Source organism: Dendronephthya gigantea, unplaced genomic scaffold, assembly GCF_004324835.1.
Source record: "Dendronephthya gigantea isolate DGI-Jeju-01 unplaced genomic scaffold, DenGig_1.0 000013F, whole genome shotgun sequence".
NCBI classification, from domain to species: domain Eukaryota; kingdom Metazoa; phylum Cnidaria; class Anthozoa; order Malacalcyonacea; family Nephtheidae; genus Dendronephthya; species Dendronephthya gigantea.
The window spans coordinates 3,168,617-3,191,811 of record NW_021163023.1 but is presented as its reverse complement, the minus strand read 5'-3'; the positions used below and the strand labels follow the sequence as shown (position 1 = coordinate 3,191,811).

The following is a 23,195-nucleotide window of genomic DNA, read 5'->3' as shown; positions in this document are numbered from 1 at the left end:
TCATTTTACGGTGAGTTTCTTACATAAATATAATCAAATATGATTTTCGTTTGGGCTTTCCTTTTCCTTTGTATATTCCAAATGAGCTTGATAGGTTATTGAATATTGAGTAACTTGTGTCATAGTATTACAGCATTTTACGGACTCGATTTGATTGCACTCATAAATGATGCAATGAACGGTCTCTATCTATAAACGTCTGAAACTACTCCTTCAACATATGTTTGCATTAGGCATCTGTGTCTAATAAATGCCTCTCCGAATCAAAACACCAGGGGCCGGTTGTTCGAAAGGCTTTTAGCTTAAACGGTGGATAACCCAAGTTTAAAAGTACTCTAACAGATCTTGTGAATGAATGAACCTGCATCTTACGCATTAAATATGTACTTCCATTGACAATTAAACTATTTACATCAAAATATTTCAGCTCAGTTGTTCAATAAATAGATGATTTTGTTTTCCATTTTGAACTTAATCGTCCCAGTAATGTTTAATGTCCCTAGTGTGGTTGTGTGTTTCAGAGTGTCTTGGTTATAATGTTCAATTTTAATTTGTAATTTAATTGTTTTGTTTTGGAAACATTCACAAACAGTTTGCACAAACTTTGACAATGAGGAAATTTTTGCAATAGGCACATGCCCTAAATTGCGACTTTGAAACACATGGGAGACTTTTTAAGTTTACATGCACAAACTGCATTAACTAACACTTGATGCTGTATGTATTAGAATGGCATCACAAATTATTGATATTTAGTCTTAGTGGTATTTTCACTTCTTCAAAATATGGTGGTGCTAATGATATAAATGCCTCTCTCTATTAAATGCTCTCTCTAGAATTGGCAGATTTCATTAAGGTGGTGTTGGTCATTGAAAATGTAGATTTACCCTGTTTTAAAAATTTAAGGAGTCGATTAGCTTGTTTCATTGTTCTGTATAATTAATGAAAAACTTTTTTAGTTTTTCTTAGCAAGCTAAAATTGTCATTCCCCTTACTTTCGTGCACGATAATTCGAAAAATAATAAAGGTAACTTGATAAAATTCTCATGGTTTATTCTAAAGACAATTGGCTGGGACGTGAACCATTCAGTCTACGTAAAATAGGGACTGTTTATTTTAGATAGATCATAGAAGTTTTAATATATAGCCTGTAAAATGTTTTGGAAAAGTTTTATTTATTTGAGGTTCAGCTTGGAGGCAAAAGTATTTAGAACTAAATAAAAACTAATGCTGTCATAGCGTTAAAACCTAGTTTGTTATCCTTGTTTGCAAAAATCGTTTATTTCCACCATTGGGTGTGTTTGTTCTGGGTAACTATAGCAATTGAAATTTCTACAAGTTTTCACTCAGAGCACTTGACTTGCAATATGTCATGAAAGATTTTTATATTTTCAAAATAAAAATGAAAAAAAATTAATGACCTAGACTTAAAAGCCCAGATGTTTATTGGATCATGTACAATATGTTAGTGCTTCAGTTGATCTCTGTACTCTTTTGTCTCTGTATATCTGATATCTGTACTGTATCTTTATTGGTATTATATGATGAAAATGGGAGCTCTGGATGGTTATGCAAATTGTGGGAAATTCCAAATTTATTTTGTGGCCATCCTTCCAGGTTTCCAAAAAGCCTGAGTAATTGATTGCACTGGGAGTCTTAGCAATAAAAAAGTGCTGACTGAGGAATTTTGTGCAAAGAGCAAGGATTTATGAATTTACAAACATGAATTTTGAAACTTGTTCTCATAGGTTTAGAGTTTTGTTTTCTTCTGGGGGGCTTAAACTTTAGATACATGATATCTAGCTAGCAACACTTTCTGACATTAGATAAAATTAAATAGAATAAATTTCCTCTTGATATATAGTTGCATCGGTAGTCATGGTTCATATGGCCGATAGGTGGAGAAAATATTTACCAATGATTTTGACCTGTTGTGGGTAGAAAAGCTAATGAAAGATAAAATGAACAAGCTGCCATGTATTTTATGATTTTACAAGCTGCCATGTATTTTATGATTTACAGCTTGAAAATTCTGTATTTCGCAATTGCTTTTCCGAGTTGCTCGATATATTATAATATCAACTATAACAATACCGTTTCATGTGTATATAAAGATCTTTTTTGAAAGATTCAACATTGCTCTGATGCAATTATTACTTTTTGGCAAATTTTTAGGGGGGCTGAGGCCCCCCAGTAAGATTTCTTGGGGGGGCCGAGCCCCTCAGCCCCCCATACTCTATGCCTATGCTTGTTCTCATGATTATTTACATGGAGAAAGAATCAAATAAATCATTATCACAATTAATTTTAAATACAATAACTAATTACCTGAAAAATATTGAATGTATTGAAAATATTGATCGTTTTAGAATTTAGACATGCAGTATCAATAATATAAAATTGTACGGTAAATTGTGCACAAATCAGGGGGGGCATTCGGCACGCCCAGTACGCGAAAAACCGGGTAACGAGGATAGATTTCGGAGAAGAAAGGCGAAGGAAGGAAAGCCCGGAAATTTTTTAATTTTCTATGTTTTAAAGAGAAACTATAAAGTTATTTTAATGAAGTGAAGCTTGTTGAGAAAAAGATATTCCGATTATAAGTATCTAGATATATTATCTTATAAGCGTATGTTTTTGTTTGCTGCCTTTTTTAATATGACTTCGTCCTCGCGCATCGAATGTTGGAATTTTCTGAATATTTTTTCGGTCGATTTCTTTTGCATTAGTTCAACGTTTTAGAGTAAGAATGTTTGTTATGCCAAAGCATTTATTTCACGTAAATGACGTTCATTTTTTCTGCTTTGTTAGATTAAAAGTCCAGCGAGAAATGAAGTGTAAGGCGATTTGAAAACCACGAGGTAAGGCAGTAAGCCGCCATTTTATTAAATTTTCGTACTTTTTTTAATAGTGTGTTGTTTTTGTTTTATTTTAACATTCCATGCCCCAACCGAACACTTCAGTAAGGGTGCAGTAGTTTTAAGAAAGATTTGTGGTTTAATTTTATTAAAAAATCCGCCTTCAGTCGAGAGGCGAGAGGAATGGCGAATTATTTCAGACCATGTATTCGGTGTTTGACATAATTGTGGGACCTGTGTTGCCAAATTAGTTTGTATTTTGAAACATTCGATTAAGTGCTAAGAAAAGAAATGGAAAACTAACTCTTTAAAGCCCGTTTTTGTTTTTGCCAAGGCAGGTTGATGCATGTAGTTTGATATATAAGAGGGGTCAGCACCATTTAGTAGCCTTAGAATGAGGGGAAGTAGAATTGTTTAAACGTTGATTCAATGTTGTTTTATCAGAGTCTGATGTTAATATTTTGTGTTTCAGATTGTTTTTGCCAATGTTTTGATCTGAGGTTAAAGAACCACTTTTACAATATTGGAGATATGTAGTGGAATAAATGCCTGGAAAGACAATTATTGTCTGACAATATAAACTATAAATTGAAACCGGAATGCAATGATAAGAAAGGGAAATATGGAATAAATGCCTGGAAATACAATATAAACTATAATTTTAAACTGGAATGCAATGATAAGAAAGGGAAATAAACTATTGCTAAGTCTAAAGAACCACTGAAGCTGAAGAATTGAGATACAACAATCTTTGACTGACTTTAGGTGTAAGACGTTCGCCCAGCTATTGTAGACCGCATGGAATCGATTCAAGTCCTTTAAAAATTTGTGAATCAAGATGAGAATGAACTTAGTGAATCTGTAATTGCTGCTATATGTTTTGGCTAAAATATAAAAAAAACTGTTGTATGTCTCCAAAACAAAGGAGCTTATATTTATGATACCAAAAAGAACAGGATTGTTTGACATCAGAAATACAAAGAATTCGGCACACAGAGACAATTCACCTTTTAAAACGAAACCAAAAAACTAGAAGCAAAAAACAAATTGTGCTTCAAAACAAAACTAGAATGCACTGCTTTTAAAAGGTTGAAATATAGGAAAGGACAACTTTTTTCTAGGCGTTTAGTGATTCGTTTATAGTAACATCGCTCACGATGATGTTCGGAGTTGATCGGCATGTTGTCGTACATTATCATACCACGTGATCTGCTAAGATCACATGGTAATTATTGCCTATGAAACTAATCTCAACGTTAAAAAAAAATTTCTTTAGATTGGTGGCGATCGAAGGTGGACAGCAAGATCGAAGCTCAGCAAGATTGAAGATTGTTCGAAGAAGAAGGAGTTCGCCGTTGACTAAAAGGTGGGTTCCGGCGATTATATGCGTAATCTGCGGTTGCTTTGTCCGACCCCAGTAGGGGGACCGTTTGCCTAGAGCGTTTTGGTCCCCCGCACGCTGCTAGTTCCCACTTGTAGGCCTTTACACTAATCTACGGGAAGGCCGTAGGCCTTCCTTAAGGAGTACAGTGTAGCTGAGCCGAACCCTTTTTTTTCGTTGTATATAGGTTTATCTGAACAGCTAGTTGTCAAGATGAATGCGAAGACTCGCCCGGCCAAATTCAAAATGGCGATGCCAAAGAAAACCATCCACCTGGACCGTTCGCAGACCTTTCTGGGCAAGATTGTTGTGCTGTCTGGTCAAAGTTAAGTATTTTACTTTGATGTTTGTGTGCCTTCGGCTAATTGTTGGCCAGAAATGACAAAAAGCCATATACAATATGAAATATTCTGCGTACAAGGTTATCTAAAATTTCGAACTTAATTCTGCCTGCAATGATGATAATTTTTTACTGAAAATTTATGTCATGAGCAACTTCCGCACCTATAGACTGAAGCAGAACTGAACATTTTGTCATTAACGTTTATCTCAACAGCCAGTTATCAAGACGAACGTCAAGAGAACAGTTGAAATAGAAAATAGAAATCAGTTCAAGACTCGCCGCCGCCGAATTCAAAATGGCGATCCCATACACGTGGACCGTTCGCGGACCTTTCTGAGCAAGATTGTTGTGCTGTCTGGTCAAAGTTAAGTATTTTACTTTGATGTTTGTGTGCCTTCTGCTAATTGTCGGTCAGAAATAACAAAAACCATATACAATATGAAATATTCTGCGTACAAGGTTATCTAAAGTTTCGAGATTAATTTTGCCTGCAATGATGATAATTTTTTACTGAAAATTTATGTCTTGAGCAATTTTCGTACCCATAGACTGAAGCAGAACTGAAGATTTTGTCATTAACGTTTATCTCAACAGCTAGTTATCAAGACGAACGTCAAGAGAACAGTTGAAATAGAAATCAGTTCAAGACTCGCCCGGCCGAATTCAAAATGGCGATGCCGAAGAAAACTATACACGTGGACCGTTCGCGGACCTTTCTGAGCAAGATTGTTGTGCTGTCTGGTCAAAGTTAAGTATTTTACTTTACTGTTTGTGTGCCTTCTGCTAAAACTAGACAATAATTAAGGTAGTTATAAATGCAATTTTATATTAATAATGTCTTATTATATTAAAGATTTTCCTTGGTCAACATTGGAAGTGAACAAGATTTCTGCACAGAGGTAATTCGATTGTTTCTTCTAAATTTATATTAGCCTTGCAGCTGAAATCTTGTCACTACCTTGTAATACATATCAACTGCCTGGTATGTATTTTGTTATTTCAATAGTATAAGAGGGAATTTGCTGCAACTAGGATCTTTTTCATGAAAATTGTCAGTGCGGTCACAATTTGGTTAAGATTGCTAAGTGAACTTTGCTTCTATACTCACTATGTGTCACCAGTAATAAATTCCTGTGGTGGTCTTGAAGTAAATATAGCAACCATAGTTATATATAGAAGGATGAAGTAACCATAGATTACCTGACCAAAAACTAGACAGTAATTAAGATAGTTGAAAATGGAATTTTATATTAATAATGTCTTTTTATATTCAAGATTTTTCTTGGACAAGAGTGCAACATTAACTGTGGATATGAACTTTACTTTCAAATGAACATTGGAAGTGAACAAGATTTCTGCACAGAGGTAATTCGATTGTTCCTTCAAAATTTATATTAGCCTTGCAGCTGAAATTCTTGTAGTGACTTTGTAATACATATCAACTGCCCGGATATATATTTTTTTATTTATTATAAGGGGGAATTTGCTGCAACTACGATCTTTTTCATGAAAATCGTCAGGCAGTCACAATTTTGTTAAGATTATAAAGTGAGCTTTGCTTCTATACTCACTATGTGTCACCAGTAATAAATTCCTGTGCTGGTCTTTGAATAAATATAGCAACCATAGTTATATATAGAGGGATGAAGTAACCATAGAATACCTGACGAAAAACTAGACAATAATTAAGATAGTTGAAAATGGAATTTTGTCTTAATAATAATTCTTTATATATTCAAGATTTTCTTGAGTCAAGAGTGCAACCAGCCACATTAGCTGCTGTGGATATGGACTTTACTGTCAGAGGAAAATTGGAAGTGAACAAGATTTTTGCAGAGGTAATTTGATTGTTCGTTCAAAATTTATATTAGCCTTGCAGCTGAAATTCTTGTAGTGACTTGTAATATATATCAACCGCCCAGATATATATTTTGTTATTTAGTATAACAGGGAATTTGCTGCAACTAGGATCTTCATGAAAATCATCAGGCAGTCACAATTTTGTTAAGATTATAAAGTGAACTTTGCTTCTATACTCACTATGTGTCACCAGTAATAAATTCCTGTGCTGGTCTTTGAATAAATATAGCAACCATAGTTATATATAGAGGGATGAAGTAACCATAGAATACCTGACGAAAAACTAGACAATAATTAAGATAGTTGAAAATGGAATTTTGTCTTAATAATAACTTCTTTATATATTCAAGATTTTCCTTGGTCAAGAGTGCAACCAGCCACATTAGCTGCTGTGGATATGGACTTTACTGTCAGAGGAAAATTGGAAGTGAACAAGATTTTTGCAGAGGTAATTTGATTGTTCCTTCAAAATTTATATTAGCCTTGCAGCTGAAATTCTTGTAGTGACCTTGTAATATATATCAACCGCCCAGATATATATTTTGTTATTTAGTATAAGGGGGAATTTGCTGCAACTAGGATCTTCATGAAAATCGTCAGGCAGTCACAATTTTGTTAGATTGCTAAGTGAACTTTGCTTCTATGCTCTCACTATGTGGTCACCATATAAATTCCTGTGGTGGGCTTTGAATAAATATAGCATATTTATATAGAGGGATGAAGTAACCATAGAATGCCTGACAAAAACTAGACAATAATTAAGATAGTTGAAAATGCAATTTTATTTAATCATGTGTTCTTTAATATTCAAGATTTTCCCTGGTCAAGAGTGCAACATGAGTCTTGGATATGAACTTTACTGTCAGATGTACATTGATTGAAAAGTGAACAAGATATCTGCACTGAGGTAATTTGATTTTGTCATGGATGGTCAGCATTTGATTTTAAAAAGCCACTACATTGTTGAGATGACAACAATGAAATTGAAATTTGCTTCTATGGTCACCATGTGTGAAACCAATGATGAAACTTAATGCTATAACAGCTGAACAAGTCTGGCTGATTACTATAATTCCTGTGGTGGTCTTACAATAAATATCCATGAAAAAGACCAGCAATTACTATTTTAAACTTGGGAGAAATTTTTCTGATTTCCATGTGATTTATATTCTGTAGTACTCAGAAGGGTGGTACCCTTTCTGTGTTCAAATTAAATAGTGACATATTTCTGGGTTGAATATATGCATGTGACACATTCTTTTTATTGAAAACAGCTAAAATATAATTGGCATAAAACAAAATGCATTCACGAATGTATTGTCTATCCATGAAAGATGGCTAAAGTAAGATAATGAGTAATATCTTTTAATAATGATGTCAGGTTGAAAATACAACTTTTTGCGTAAAAGGATTGATGAAATGCTTTTTCTCTTTAGAATGAATGAAGTTGAAGAAAGTTGAAAGGCACCCCAGAAGAACCTGAATTATTTTAGCCCTATCCTAGATTCATTTTAGTGTGTGATAACATGTGTGAAATGTGATCAATTATGTGACAATTTTCAAAACTTGGATTTATAAAGAGAAAATTTTCTTTGTAATGTTTAAGAAGTAAACCTTTTTTGTCTGGTGGTGTTGGTGTTTTGATTTTGCATGTTTTTCCCTGTGCTTTCACAATTGAAATATTTTAGCAGTTGCTTTTGGCTTTTTCTCATACTTCTTTTCTCTTTAATTTCTTCTTAGTATTAGTATTTTTTCTAAATATTTCTCTTATTATTTTTTTGATGAAATTCTTTTTTTCTTTGGTGTTGAAGAAAGTTGAAAGGCACCCAGTTTCATTGATTAATATTTTTTAGTGTGAAATGTTATGAATAATGTGACAATTTTCAAAACTTGGATTTATAAATCTTTTTTCTTTGTAAAGTTTAAGAAATAAACCTTTTTCGTCTGATGGTGTTAGTGTTTTTATTTTGCAAGTTCTTCTGTGTGACTTGACAATTCTAAATTAAACCTCTTTATATTTTTTAGTATTTTTCTAAGTTAAACCTGTTAGTATTTTCTTCGATTGCTCTAGTTTTTTTTTCTCTAGTTTTTTCTTCTATTTCTCTATTTTTTCTTTTATTTATCTAGTTTTTTTTCTATTTTCTCTTGTCTTTTATTCTCTAGTTTTTTTCTGTAGTTTTTCTAATTAGTTTTCTTTTCTCTGGTTTTTTCTTCTTTTTCTCTAGTTTTTTTCTATTTATTTTTTTTCTCTAGTTTTTTCCTAATGTTTTTTTCTTGTTTTTTTCTCTACTTTTTCTAGTTAGTCTAGTTAGTTTTATTTTGCAAGTTCTTCTGTGTGACTTGACAATTCTAAGTTAAACCTCTTAGTATTTTTCTAAGTTAAACCTGTTAGTATTTTCTTCGATTGCTCTAGTTTTTTTTTCTCTAGTTTTTTCTTCTATTTCTCTATTTTTCTTTTTATTTATCTAGTTTTTTTCTATTTTCTCTTGTCTTTATTCTCTAGTTTTTTTCTGTAGTTTTCTAAATAGTTTCTTTCTCTGTTTTTCTTCTTTTTCTCTAGTTTTTTTTTATTTTTTTACTTAGTTTTTTTCTCTAGTTTTTTCCTAATGTTTTTTCTTTTTCTTTTCTCTAGTTTTTCTAGTTAGTTTTCTTTTCTCTGGTTTTTTCTTCTATTTCTCGAGTTTTTTTTCTATTTTTCTACTTAGTTTTTCTCTAGTTTTTCTTAATGTTTTTCTCTTGTTTGTTTTTCTAGTTAGTTTTTTTTCGGGTTTTTTCTTCTATTTCTCTAGTTTTTTTTTCTTTTTTCTCCTCTAGTTAGTTTTCTTTTCTCTGGTTTTTTCTTCTATTTTTCTAGTTTTTTTCTATTTTTCTGCTTAGTTTTTTTCTCTAGTTTCTTCTTAATGTTTTCTCTAAGTTATTTTCTAAATGTTTTTTGAAAAGGTTTAGAAAAAACTTGATTTTTGTCTTGTGGTCTCTGGTTTATTTTCTATTTTTTTCTTTTATATCTCTAGTTTATCTCCGAGATTTTTTTTTACGAAAAAGTATTATGTCTTGGGCTACCTGTGTCAAGCCAGACACAGGTAGCCCAAGATTGACACAGCTAGCCCAAGACAAAATACATCTTCGTAAAAAAAAATCTTAGAGAATTTCAAAAAAGTGAAAAAAATTAAATTTTTTCACTCTCGAGAAAATCACCCTGTCAAATTTTCGTGAAAAAAAATTAAGGTAAAGTAAACATGAGTTTTTTAAAAGCGGGACATTGTTAAATTTTTTTCCCGGCCGATTCTTCATTTTCGGCTTTTTAGAAGATTCGTGTTTTTAGAACTCTTTTTTCTTGTGCTTTTCTTTCAATTTTCAGGTACTTTTGAAGGCGATAGATTTTTTTGGTTTTTATATTTCAAATTTTTTCCAATTTACTGTCTTTTGCAAAGGCCGAAGTATTTTAACGTCTTTTTAAACATTCTAAGTCCACACTGAAATTTTTTAGGCTAATTTTGTTGCATTGCAGGAGTTGAAGCATTGTCCTCGATATGAGACGACAACGTCTAACCATTAACCACCGCATCATTTGTTGAAAGCTATTGTTCTTTATTTGACCTAATCCTTTTCGATAAAGTTTAAATTAAACAATAATTTCGGTGGGAAAATCGAACTTTTCCCAGGCAGGATTCGAACCTAGATTCACAACCTGTAGCCGTAGTCTTAACACTGGGCCACAGCATCATTATCAATAGTTCTTGTTTTTTATTTACTAAAATCCTATTCGAAGAATTTTAAATTAAATAGCATTTAGGTGGAAAATTACACTTACCCTTGCAATTCTTAACCACTAGGCCACCGCATTGTGTGTTGATACGTGCCATAAAATAATACATTTCAATACTTAAAGGCAAAATTGACGACTTTTTCAATGTCAAAAAAACCAACCAAATATGATATAAAATGAAGATATTAGTCTTTGGAAGCCATTTTTAGCATTTTAAGACAGTTTTTGAACCATTGATCAAAAATAACCAAATATGCTCTAAAATGAAATATTAGTCTTCGGAAGCTATTTTTAGCATTTAAAACAGTTTTTTAAACCTTCAAAAAGTCGTCAAAATTGACCAAAATGGTAAGGCTTACCCCTTACCATTTTGGTCAATTTGACGACTTTTTCAACTTTTCAAAAACTGTTTTAAAATGCTAAAAATAGCTTCCTAAGATTAATATCTTTCATTTTAGAGCATTTTAGGACACTTTTTAAAAAGTTGAAAAAGTAATCAAAATGGCTTACCCCTTACCATTTTGGTCAATTTTGACAACTTTTTGAACTTTTCAAAAACTGTTTTAAAATGCTAAAAAAAGCTTCCTAAGACTAATATCTTTCATTTTAGAGCATTTTGAGACACTTTTTGAAAAGTTGAAAAAGTCGTCAAAATTGACCAAAATGGTAAGGCTTACCCCTTTGTTCAAAAACTGTTTTAAGATGCTGAAAATGGCTTCCTAAGACTAATATCGTTCAACTGAACTGTGTGTGAACTGTACGAAAATCAGAACTGAACAGTGTGTGAACTGTACGAAAATCAGAACTGAACTGTGTGTGAACTGTACGAAAATCAGAACTGAACTGTGTTGAACTGTACGAAATTTAGAACTGAACTGTGTGTGAACTGTACAAAAATCAGAATTGAACTGTGAGAGAACTGTACGAAATTCAGAATTGAACTGTGTGTGAACTGTACAAAAATCAGAATTGAACTGTGAGAGAACTATACAAATATCAGAACTGAACTTTGTGTGAACTGTACGAAAATCAGAACTGAACTGTGTTAAACTGTACAAAAATCAGAACTGAACTGTGTGTGAACTGTACGAAATTCAGAACTGAACAGTGTGTGAACTGTACGAAAATCAGAACTGAACTGTGTGTGAACTGACCAAAATCAGAACTGAACTGTGTTGAACTGTACAAAAATCAGAACTGAACTGTGTGTGAACTGTACGAAAATCAGAACTGAACTGTGAATGAACTATACAAAAATCAGAACTGAACTGTGTGTGAACTGTATGAAAATCAGAACTGAACTGTGTTGAACTGTACGAAAATCAGAACTGAACTGTGTGTGAAATGTACGAAAATCAGAACTGAAGTGTGAATGAACTATACAAAAATCAGAACTGAACAGTGTGTGAACTTTACGAAAATCAGAACTGAACTGTGAATGAGCTATACAAAAATCAGAACTGAACAGTGTGTGAACTGTACGAAAATCAGAACTGAACTGTGAATGAGCTATACAAAAATCAGAACTGAACTGTGTGTGAACTGTACGAAAATCAGAACTGAACTGTGTGAACTGTGCAAAAATCAGAACTGAACTGTGTGAACTGTACGAAAATCAGAACTGAACTGTGAATGAGCTATTAAAAAATCTGAACTGAACTGCGTGTGAACTGTACAAAAATCAGAACTGAACTGTGAGAAAACTATACAAATATCAGAACTGAACTGTGTGTGAACTGTACGAAAATCAGAACTGAACTGTGTTGAACTGTACAAAAATCAGAACTGAACTGTGTTGAACTATACGAAAATCAGAACTGAACTGTGTGTGAAATGTACGAAAATCAGAACTGAAGTGTGAATGAACTATACAAAAATCAGAACTGAACAGTGTGTGAACTGTACGAAAATCAGAACTGAACTGTGAATGAGCTATACAAAAATCAGAACTGAACTGTGTGTGAACTGTACGAAAATCAGAACTGAACTGTGAATGAGCTATTAAAAAATCAGAACTGAACTGTGTGTGAACTGTACAAAAATCAGAACTGAACTGTGAGAAAACTATACAAATATCAGAACTGAACTGTGTGTGAACTGTACGAAAATCAGAACTGAACTGTGTTGAACTGTACAAAAATCAGAACTGAACTGTGTGTGAAATGTACGAAAATCAGAACTGAAGTGTGAATGAACTATACAAAAATCAGAACTGAACATTGTGTGAACTGTACGAAAATCAGAACTGAACTGTGAATGAGCTATACAAAAGTCAGAACTGAACTGTGTGTGAACTGTACGAAAATCAGAACTGAACTGTGAATGAGCTATACAAAAATCAGAACTGAACTGTGTGTGAACTGTACGAAAATCAGAACTGAACTGTGAATGAGCTATACAAAAATCAGAACTGAACTGTGTGTGAACTGTACAAAAATCAGAACTGAACTGTGAGAAAACTATACAAATATCAGAACTGAACTGTGTGTGAACTGTACGAAAATCAGAACTGAACTGTGTTGAACTGTACAAAAATCAGAACTGAACTGTGTGTGAAATGTACGAAAATCAGAACTGAAGTGTGAATGAACTATAAAAATCAGAACTGAACATTGTGTGAACTGTACGAAAATCAGAACTGAACTGTGAATGAGCTATACAAAAATCAGAACTGAACTGTGTGTGAACTGTACGAAAATCAGAACTGAACTGTGAATGAGCTATACAAAAATCAGAACTGAACTGTGTGTGAACTGTACGAAAATCAGAACTGAACTGTGAATGAGCTATTAAAAAATCAGAACTGAACTGTGTGTGAACTGTACAAAATCAGAACTGAACTGTGAGAAAACTATACAAATATCAGAACTGAACTGTGTGTGAACTGTACGAAAATCAGAACTGAACTGTGTTGAACTGTACAAAAATCAGAACTGAACTGTGTGTGAAATGTACGAAAATCAGAACTGAAGTGTGAATGAACTATACAAAAATCAGAACTGAACATTGTGTGAACTGTACGAAAATCAGAACTGAACTGTGAATGAGCTATACAAAAATCAGAACTGAACTGTGTGTGAACTGTACGAAAATCAGAACTGAACTGTGAATGAGCTATACAAAAATCAGAACTGAACTGTGTGTGAACTGTACGAAAATTAGAACTGAACTGTGAATGAGCTATTAAAAAATCAGAACTGAACTGTGTGTGAACTGTACGAAAATCAGAACTGAACTGTGTGAACTGTGCAAAAATCAGAACTGAACTGTGTGAACTGTAAGAAAATCAGAACTGAACTGTGAATGAGCTATTAAAAAATCAGAACTGAACTGTGTGTGAACTGTACGAAAATCAGAACTGAACTGTGTGAACTGTGCAAAAATCAGAACTGAACTGTGTGAACTGTACGAAAATCAGAACTGAACTGTGTTGAACTGTACAAAAATCGGAACTGAACTGTGTTGAACTGTACGAAAATCAGAACTGAACTGTGTGTGAAATGTACGAAAATCAGAACTGAAGTGTGAATGAACTATACAAAAATCAGAACTGAACAGTGTGTGAACTATACGAAAATCAGAACTGAACTGAGAATGAGCTATACAAAAATCAGAACTGAACTGTGTGTGAACTGTACGAAAATCAGAACTGAATTGTGAATGAGCTATACAAAAATCAGAACTGAACTGTGTGTGAACTGTACGAAAATCAGAACTGAACTGTGTTGAACTGTACGAAAATCAGAACTGAACTGTGTGAACTGTACGAAAATCAGAACTGAACTGTGTCGAACTGTACAAACATCAGAACTGAACTGTGTTGAACTGTACGAAAATCAAAACTTAACTGTGTGTGAACTGTACGAAAATCAGAACTGAACAGTGTGTTACACACTCAGAAGAGCTACTTTGACCATGGAAGCATGATTATCTTGCTCATAAATCTGAATCCTGCAATATTAGAACAGAGTACGAAGGTATTTTATTAACAAAATCATTATCTGAGTATAATCTTTTATCCAAATTTAATAATCATTCAACAATCACTGTAAAAATAATTATACACAGTATCTCAAACTTAGATAAAATCGACAAACTTACAGGAGATATCTTCCAGTAGTTCTTTTTCAAAATATTTATTTGGTTGTCTTTTAAAAGACAATTGTTGAATGGTTTTATAAAGCTCCACTCTTCACTCTTGATGCGTCCGCCATTTTAATTTAGTTTTTTGGATACTTCATGTTGTGCAAATGAAATGGATTCACACCAAAACGAAAAATATAAACAAAGCTCGCACATGCGTAGAAGCGAAAGGAAATTGCGGTGAAGAGCGGTGGAAATTGCGGTGAAGAGCCGTGGAAATTGCGGTGAAGAGCGGTGGAAATTGCGGTGAAGAGCGGTGGAAATTGCGGTGAAAAGCGGTGGAAATTGCGGTGAAGAGCGGTTGAAATTTCTTATTTTTTTGCCTGTTTTAAAGACACGGCTTCTGCGCGTGCGCTAGCCTGGGGACTCCACGTGAAGTTGATAATCCCCCGGATTGTTCAGTCTAAAAACCATGACCAGCCGACAATTTAAGAAAGAAATTCTCAATCTTTCAAGAGCACTGAGTCATGTCGTCGAGTAGAAAAGAATATTATGCTAGTAGAGATGCCTCTAAAGTGTATTTGTTGGGTTCTTTCCCTCGATGGAGAGCGTTTAAGGAGCAGCATAAATTGAGAACAGACAAGGATGTGGCGGACATGCTTCTTGACAGCTATCTTGCGATGAATCGTATAGTTTGGTACGTATAAAATGATAAAACCTCTGACCTTTTTTGTGTGTTGTTTGTTTACTTGATAACGCTTTTTATGTATGTGTTGAACTCACTTTAGCAATGCAGAGACGCAAACCGAAACGGTAATGGAATCAACGGATATACCGCCAAGACGACACCTTCCAAATATTTTTATTCTCCCAGTAAGAACATATGTTTTAAAGTGCTGCTCCAAAAACGTAAACATTTATTATTTTTTAAAATATTCGCATAAAACATTCGTATGAAATATTTTATAGTTAAAACCTCAACGCCAAGCGCGCACTCAAATCCCTGTCCATTGTCTGCTTTGTCGGATGTTAGAACATCATATTCTATCAGGTAATTTGAAACTTATTGTGATTACTGAGTTTATAATTTGAAACCCATACATGCAAAGTTTCGCGCAGAGAGTATTACTTTTTAAACACGCAATATGTGTTTATATCTCAGGTCGGGTCAGAGTGTGATTTCTGACAGTCGAACATTGACAGCCAAAGATGATAGTTCTGATGATGAAAGTGATGATGATAATGACAATTTTGGTGAACACACTATCCAGGCAGACCAGGTTTTGTCGGACGATTCTCTTGAGTAAGTGATGATGCAAAACCTCAATAATAATCTTTGTGACATTCCTACTGTAATGCTTATTGATTTAAAACATAAATATACACATTATATATCACTGAATATGGCATAAAATATTTCGTCCAATAATATCTCTTACTGCCATTTTACTGAAGTGTATGTCCCCCGGGTTTTGACGTGCCATTACTGGATGACTTGCTCAATGTGACAATCCGTGGACATGATGGAGATGAGCCCACAGAAGATGTTGGAACCCAACAACAACAACAGCAGCAACATAAGACGACTCAACCAGAATACATCTCTACTGTGGAAGAAGTCAGTCCTGAAGATGCAATCAAGAAGGAAAAGTGTATTGTGTTTACAGACACTCTTATAGCTTTGATAACATCATTACATGGGAGTGTTTGTAAACGACAAGGATGTGGCCGTGTGTTGAGCTATAAGAAAACATATGTTGGAACATGCCTGGTCGTATCCTGGGGGTGTAGGTCTGGTCATGTTGGAGGCAGATGGGCAGCTCAACCCTCTTGCAACAAGATTAGAGCAGGCAACCTCGTGCTTGCTTCTGCTTTGTTGTTGTCTGGCAATTCCTACGCCAAGGTGGGGTTGATGTTCAACTTCTGTAATCTGCAGTATTTCTCATCAATATTATTCAATCAGTATCAGAAGTTGTACATCATCCCTGCCATTAATGACTACTGGGAAGAACACAAACAGAAATGTTGGAAAGAAAGAGAGAACAAAGAGGTTATATTGAGTGGTGATGGAAGGAATGACTCGCCTGGCCATAGTGCACAATATTGTACTTACAGCTTGGCTGATACCAATGATCGTGCCATACTGCAAATGAATGTGGTTGATGTGAGAGAAGCTGCTGGTAAGAGCAATAATATGGAGAGGATTGGGTTTGAAAGAGGGATGGACACACTGCTTGCATCACCAATAGTTATGAAGGAGGTGGTAACTGATGGTCATATTGAAATTGCTGCATTGATGAGTAAGTATCTACATTATAACAATATGGCAATTCCTGAAACTCTAATAGTTCAACCTGTTATAATCAATATTGTCAGACTTTCAATAATTTAACAACTTCATTTGCAGATTGATTACAATGTTATATAATTAATTGTGTTTACCCTTTAAAAGACAGTAAGGGAATATTTACAACATGCATTTGTTTATTAATTAAGCATTATTGCATTTTTTAGAAAGGGAAGAGAAATATAAGGAGGTCACACATCAGAATGATGTGTGGCATGGAGCAAAGAACATTGCAAAGAAAATCACTACTGTAAGTGTTGAAGATATCAACCAGCAATTAGTTAAAAAACTTTCTTTATTTAGAATTGATTTTATTCTTTAGGCTGCTAAATCTAAAGACAATGCAGATTTGACCTTGTGGGCACCATCAATAAGGAACCATTTTTGGTATTGTTCAAAAACATGTGCTAATGACTCAAAAAATCTCAAAGTAAGATTCACATTGAAGTACTACTGGTTTTTGCAGCAATACTTATCTAGTTCGTGCAAACTGTACATACATGTGTTAATATGTAGTCACTTTATGTTGTATTTTTTATATTTTTTTAATAGGATAAGTGGATTGGTATTTTACACCATGTTGTTGATGAGCATGAGTGGGTGTTGGAGGAAGGTGTAAATGGTGGAAAATGTGAACATGATCCTCTTAATGAAAGTGAGAGAAAGAAGCCATGGCTTAAGAAAGAGTCTTCTGCCCATAAAGCACTGGCAAAGATCATTCTGGACACTCGCTTTTTAAACACTTTGGTGTATTATGTTAACTTCAGGTAACAAATGAGATTGGATATTTGAAAATTTCAGATAAGTTATATCATCTCAAAGTTTGAAATATTTTTTAGGCACACAGGATTTTTAGAGTCCTTTCATAATGTAATTTTGATGTATGCTCCAAAGCGCCATGCCTATTCGTAAGTATATGACATATTATTACAAAGGTAACAGCTAATAAAACTCCTATCATGGTTGATTTCCATGCAAGGAAGCATTGTTAATAAAAGAATGTTGATGTTTGTTGTATCTTCAGATACTCAGTATACCAAGCTAGAAACCAGCTTGCTGCCTTGGACTTTAACCACCACAGAGGCCGAGCACCAGCAACTACAGCTGATGGGAAAGAAAGGTACTGGTATTGAAATTTTTGCCTTAGTGTTCCCATCCTAAGTGTGAACAACTTTTCAGGTCCTGTGCATTCTTATAGTGTAATGGTACTCATATTGTATGGAATTGTAAAGTTGTTTTTTTATTAGGTACGGTCGGAAGTTCAGTAAGCGTACACAACAGTGGTGCCGTGTTCGTGTTCTTGTACCAAAAGAATTTAGTTACATTCCTGAACTGATGCAGAAGGTTTTTATAAAGAGGATCACATCAGAAGGGAATGTAAACAAAAGACTTGGTATTCAAGTGATGATCCTAGACAAATTGCACCCAATATTGCCCCTGTTCCTCCTCCATCAGTACAGACACTTGTCGACACACATAAAACAAGATTTTAATGGTTGTGTGTAAAATCAAGTTACTTTGGGTAGGTGGAGCTCATTAGCCATGGTAGGCAGTTCACCTAAGAGAAGGAAAACTCTAATTTCAAACCCCCAGACCCTAGGTCAGGCTGTCCATGTCGGAATCATTGATGTTATCATCATTTCATTTGTGTTTCCTAGGCATGCTGACGAGCTCTGATATAGAGCGAAACAGCCATAAATTTAAGAGCCCATTATCAATGAAATATGACACATAATATCTTAAATGGAATTTTATTAAATATTATGATATATGTATAGGGTGTCCCAAAAAACTAAACACTTTGAAATTGGAAAATTAGCATTTAGGTTGATGCTAATCATGCACATGGACAATTACAACAACTAAATCAGCAGTACAATGTATGAAGACTAAAATGAAAAATTTACCCAGCTATATATTTTATTACCTTGCTGGCTCAGCCCAATTCTAAAAATGTTCACTTGCATTGTATAAAATAATATAATATAATAATAATATACTTTATGTTTGAGCATTAATATTTTTTGGGCCTGCTATAACATCAGACCAAAAACATATTTATGCCCACAAACATCGATTGTGGTTTATTTTGGTCTACTTTTTGGGGGCACCATTTATACTTTAAGTGCTAAATTATCTAAACACTGCAGGCAAATATCCCCTGTACTGTCCATTAGGTGAAGGATAACAGTTACGAATAGCAACCACACAACAGCTTGGTACTACTCTCCTATTTCCTCTTCCTAATCTACCATGTTGCCATAGAACATACTGTCTATATGCAGCATGGCGAAAGTTTTCATTGTTCCTGACATTGTTCAACACCAAAACATCTTCTCTGTATCGCATTGAGATCTCCAAAACATTCCCATCAAGGATTAGTTGACTGAAAAGATTTGTTCTTGAGATACAAGGACGTCTTGATCGGGTGCAGCATTTGTTCTCTTCTTGAGTGGGCATAATAATGCAGCACCCACACTTGCACCAATCTGGAGCATCATTATCAGGTTCTGGGTTTGGTGGTTGGGGTTCATTTCCGCTCACAAGCTCACCATTAACAATGTCAGCAAATGCTGCTGGCTGTCTTCTTAGCAATTCAAGAGCAAGCCTTCTCAGGTTGTCTATATTCATTGCCTCAACTAGATCCTGAAATCAGCATAAGAGTAAAATATAAGATGCTGCATGTGGTATTATGTTTTATTGTTTTTACACAAAGGCTTTTAAGAATAATTGTATGAAATCAAGTGTTGACAAAGGCTCATCTTACCACTAAATGCTGCTCATGATCTGCTTGATTTTCAGCAATATTTGGCTCTTCTAACAAACGCCCTCTCCCGCTACCTCTACCTCTTCCACGACCTCTTCCACTACCTCCCCTTCCACGTCTCTGTGAAGCAGTACCTTGCCCTCTTCCCTGACCTCTTCCCCTACCACGTCCTCTCTTTTCAATCTGCAGCTGCTGCTCGCCCTCATTCTCACTTTCCTCTATAGTGAACTCAGAGTCCTAGATAATTGCAAATCACAAAGTAAACAAAGTGGAAAAATATTTCCACAATGAAACCAGCCCTCTTGGCTCTCTCCCACCCATATATTTAAAGAATGACATAATCTTACTTACACTCTCATCACTATCGCTTTCTTGAACAAGTCGGTTGTTCATGCAACAGCCAAAGTCTTCGCCATGACACGCGCTCGAACACAAGCTATTGATGCTTCTGCACGGACAGAAATTCCGTCCTTTTTCACGAAGACAGTGCCCTCTACATTTGCACACTGTGATTTTGTCACGGTTAGGCATAGCCGCTGCGTTTTCCAAAACATTAGCTTCGAAATCTTCAAGCGAAAAGCTTCCTTCAATTGCTCCTGCCATGACTGTGACCACCCTGGTATGAATGAGTTTTCGACGGCGGAAAGATACCGCACAGTATATTTCATTATTAAAGACATTACTAACACTTCCAAGGCTATCAAGTCCCAAATATAAACAAACCAAAAGCGAACCGATTAGAACTCGCGCCTTTGTATGACAACTTCGGCCGCCGCTCCAGCTGTTAATCTACGATTTCAAAGCGGCTTTTCATCCACTGTTGTAAAGTGTTTCCGTAAAATGTTGTATTTGCTTTTTTTGGTTTTTTCTATAGTTTTTTTCCGCAAATATTTTTGAAAGAAGCGTCGCTCCTCTCTTTTTTTGTTAATAAATCATTGCGAATATATGTTATACTTCATGTTGTAGAATCATTGCGGATCAAAACAAAAAATGTAAACAAAGCTCGCACATGCGCAGAAGCCGCTGTAACCTGTCTTTATACTTTTTATAAAGCATGCACAATACAAAAGAAAAAAAAATTACGCATATAAACTTAGATATAAACTAGAGAAAACTACTTTATCTTATATCTTTATCTCCAAGGACTACCACGAACACACATTCGCTGCGAGCAAGCCTTTACGTTTCTCCTTCCCCATCTTTCGGCGCCATAGTTCGTTCTGAAATCAAATAAGCAAGGAAAAACTAAATTAAAGTAACCGCTCTCTTGCATTTGACATTTTCAACCGGAATATACAAGATGAAGCAGTAAAAATCGGCAGGAATATCACCACGTACCTCAGCAAGACTTCCAACTTTTCCCGAACTTCTTCGAGACTGCAAGTGCAAAGACTGAGTTTCGTCTAGATTGTAGGTTCAACTGCCTTTTATTACTTCAAAGACAATGTTTTAAACCGTGGTTTTCAAACAGGAGGCCTGGTAAATTTCAAAATTTTCTTGGAGGAGGAGATGCCCCCCCCACATCTTCGTTCCCAGGTTTTTGGAGTAGGAGATGCCCTCCCCCTTGACAGTGGTCTATCCCCGCGGCCCTGACCATGAGGACCTATTACGTGCTAATCCCAATGCCAGATATTTCCTATTTATTACGTAAATTACGTAATGATTCCACAACCATCTTTTTAAAATTCTTTTACGACAGTGTTCTGGGGATCGAACCCAGAAGCCACAAACGCATTTTTATCACTATCAACGAACACGTTTTGGTTTGGCCCCAGGCCTGGACACTCTTTTTTAAAGCCAAACGAAAAGGAGGGAAACCGGAGTGCCCGGTGAAAAACCCTCCAAAGGTAACCTGAATTTCAGGTTACCTGACCGGCGGTCCGAATTTGGTATTTTTATTAGAAATCGTTCGCAATGACATGCACTTCACTTTTTATCTATAATTCATCGTTTCAGTTCCGCTCATTCAAACCGAGTCCCAGGAATTGCCACGCAATTCTTGATCCTCGTTAATTCGATTCTTCTGGTGGTCTAACCTGCGGAGCGCGCGCATATTTAGAGCGCGCAAAACATCATGCTCTTAGACATTCAACTGCGCTTTGTCCGACAATGGCAACGAAAATTATTTCCGAATTATGATAAAAAAATACTTCGTATTCACGACTTGCATGCTTTTTCATATCAAACTGATGTAGACAATAACACTTTTCTTCTACCCCTTTTTTAAGACATGCCTTATGCACTGTTTTTATTTTTTTATATGTTCTGGATTACGGTTGACCGAATATGAAGGAAATAAACGTAATCGGGCTGAGAACATGCAACTTACTCAATATGGCTAATCAATAATGTCCCCTTACCTTTAAATTTTCGTAACGTATAATTACCTTTGGTAAACAATGTATCGAATTTCACTTGCTTCGTTGCTCCACTCCAAACAGTTATGTTCTTCTTCAACAGCATCTCGACGGTGGGCGTGTAAGAAATTAAACAACATAGTAAGTGTGTCAAAATGCAAAGGGTTTTCTTTAAAGGGTTGGCTTTTCAGGCAAGAGAGTACTATACAATATTAAACCTACAGTTTAAACATTATACCTCGAGATAACCCCAACTATAAGTCCAGTTATCATGCAATGCAATATGGGAGGTATATTTTTTCCTCTTATACAAATTTCATCAAGTTAGTCAAAGTGATTAGATTACGTTTATTTCCTTCATGTTCGGGATTAACCGGATTTTTCAAAGCTTACAACTGCAAACCAAAAAATTAATACGAACAAGGGAAAAAGAAGAGTACTAGTGTCTAAACAGCAAAGCACTCATTTTTTTTACACTTCAAACTTCAAAATTCCATGCTAAGGTATAATTTTTGTTGCCACTGACGGACGGTCCTTCGAAACGCATTATAACAGGCTGAACAGAGAACTTATATAATCATATAAGTACTCGCGATTACCTTCGTATTAATCTAAAATTAGGCTAATACGAATTCAATAATTTCTCTAACAAATTGCATTTTGTTAGTTTCTTTTGAACGCTTTAAAGCCATCATGCATACGCAGACGCTACGTCGTTGGATTTCACACTTATTCACACAAGTGACAAAATTAGGATTTTTTTATCGAGAAAACTCGAAAAATGCCCTCATAAGAGCTGTGAGAAATTTCCTGTTATCATGCATAGTCGAAAAGATTGAAATGTCACTTGATGTGTGAATGTACTAGGTTAAACCACCAGGAGGATCCAATGTCATGCAGCATGAACATGCATTAATCATGCATTACTCTAATCAATATACTATAGTATATACCTCAACCAGCTTCTGCTTGATCCAGCGACGACCCGTCTGGTCCTGCGACGCTCCTTCAACATCTAATTCATCACTGATCTTGCGACGCTCCTTCAACATCTAATTCATCACTGATCCTGCGACGCTCCTTCAACATCTAATTCATCAACATCTGATCCTGCGACGGTCCGTCTTGTCCTGCGACGATCCTTCAACATCTGATCCTGCAACGATACTTTATCACAATGATATGACATTAATTTTCAAGTCACAAATATCACTTAGGTAGCAATATCATATCATACCATACCATACCATACCATACCATACCATACCATACCATACCATACCATACCATACCATACCATACCATACCATACCATACCATACCATACCATACCATACCATACCATACCATACCATACCATCTCATCTGATCCTGCGACGATTCTTCAACATCTGATGCTGCGATGATCCTCCTGATCCTGCGACGATCCTTCA

At 35.1% G+C, this 23,195-nt stretch overlaps 2 protein-coding genes and 4 long non-coding RNA genes across 9 annotated transcripts; 4 read left to right on the top strand and 2 right to left on the bottom strand.

Moving 5' to 3' along the window:
* Positions 1-2,588: 2,588 nt before the first annotated feature.
* LOC114519259 lies at positions 2,589-4,835 on the top strand. Of its 3 annotated transcripts, XR_003686563.1 has the most exons (4): positions 2,589-2,603; positions 2,812-2,861; positions 4,135-4,224; positions 4,427-4,835. It is a non-coding gene; the product is annotated as an uncharacterized LOC114519259 (long non-coding RNA). The 3 variants fall into 3 exon arrangements; XR_003686564.1 differs by lacking the exons at positions 2,589-2,603; positions 2,812-2,861 and adding an exon at positions 3,365-3,623; XR_003686562.1 differs by lacking the exons at positions 2,589-2,603; positions 2,812-2,861 and adding an exon at positions 3,365-3,719.
* A 604-nt stretch (positions 4,836-5,439) lies between these two features.
* LOC114519574 lies at positions 5,440-6,818 on the top strand. Of its 2 annotated transcripts, none has more exons than XR_003686586.1 (3): positions 5,440-5,481; positions 5,858-5,947; positions 6,793-6,818. It is a non-coding gene; the product is annotated as an uncharacterized LOC114519574 (long non-coding RNA). The 2 variants fall into 2 exon arrangements; XR_003686587.1 differs by lacking the exon at positions 6,793-6,818 and adding an exon at positions 6,339-6,363.
* Positions 6,819-6,878: 60 nt separating this feature from the next.
* Positions 6,879-7,954, top strand: LOC114519576. The gene is made up of 3 exons (XR_003686588.1): positions 6,879-6,890; positions 7,255-7,349; positions 7,879-7,954. It is a non-coding gene; the product is annotated as an uncharacterized LOC114519576 (long non-coding RNA).
* A 7,290-nt stretch (positions 7,955-15,244) lies between these two features.
* Positions 15,245-18,305, top strand: LOC114519476. The gene is made up of 10 exons (XM_028539616.1): positions 15,245-15,342; positions 15,454-15,594; positions 15,747-16,591; positions 16,806-16,888; positions 16,961-17,068; positions 17,191-17,405; positions 17,478-17,546; positions 17,663-17,758; positions 17,886-18,039; positions 18,297-18,305. The coding sequence occupies exons 1-10, from the start codon at positions 15,245-15,247 to the stop codon at positions 18,303-18,305; spliced, it is 1,818 nt and encodes a 605-aa protein (XP_028395417.1).
* Positions 18,306-18,771: 466 nt separating this feature from the next.
* LOC114519475 lies at positions 18,772-20,253 on the bottom strand. The gene is made up of 3 exons (XM_028539615.1): positions 19,757-20,253; positions 19,406-19,642; positions 18,772-19,284 (listed from the first exon to the last, which is right to left on the bottom strand). The coding sequence occupies exons 1-3, from the start codon at positions 20,006-20,008 to the stop codon at positions 18,772-18,774; spliced, it is 1,002 nt and encodes a 333-aa protein (XP_028395416.1). The 5' UTR covers positions 20,009-20,253.
* A 47-nt stretch (positions 20,254-20,300) lies between these two features.
* LOC114519351 lies at positions 20,301-22,832 on the bottom strand. Its single transcript, XR_003686571.1, has 3 exons — positions 22,716-22,832; positions 20,744-20,782; positions 20,301-20,625 (listed from the first exon to the last, which is right to left on the bottom strand). It is a non-coding gene; the product is annotated as an uncharacterized LOC114519351 (long non-coding RNA).
* Positions 22,833-23,195: the final 363 nt, after the last annotated feature.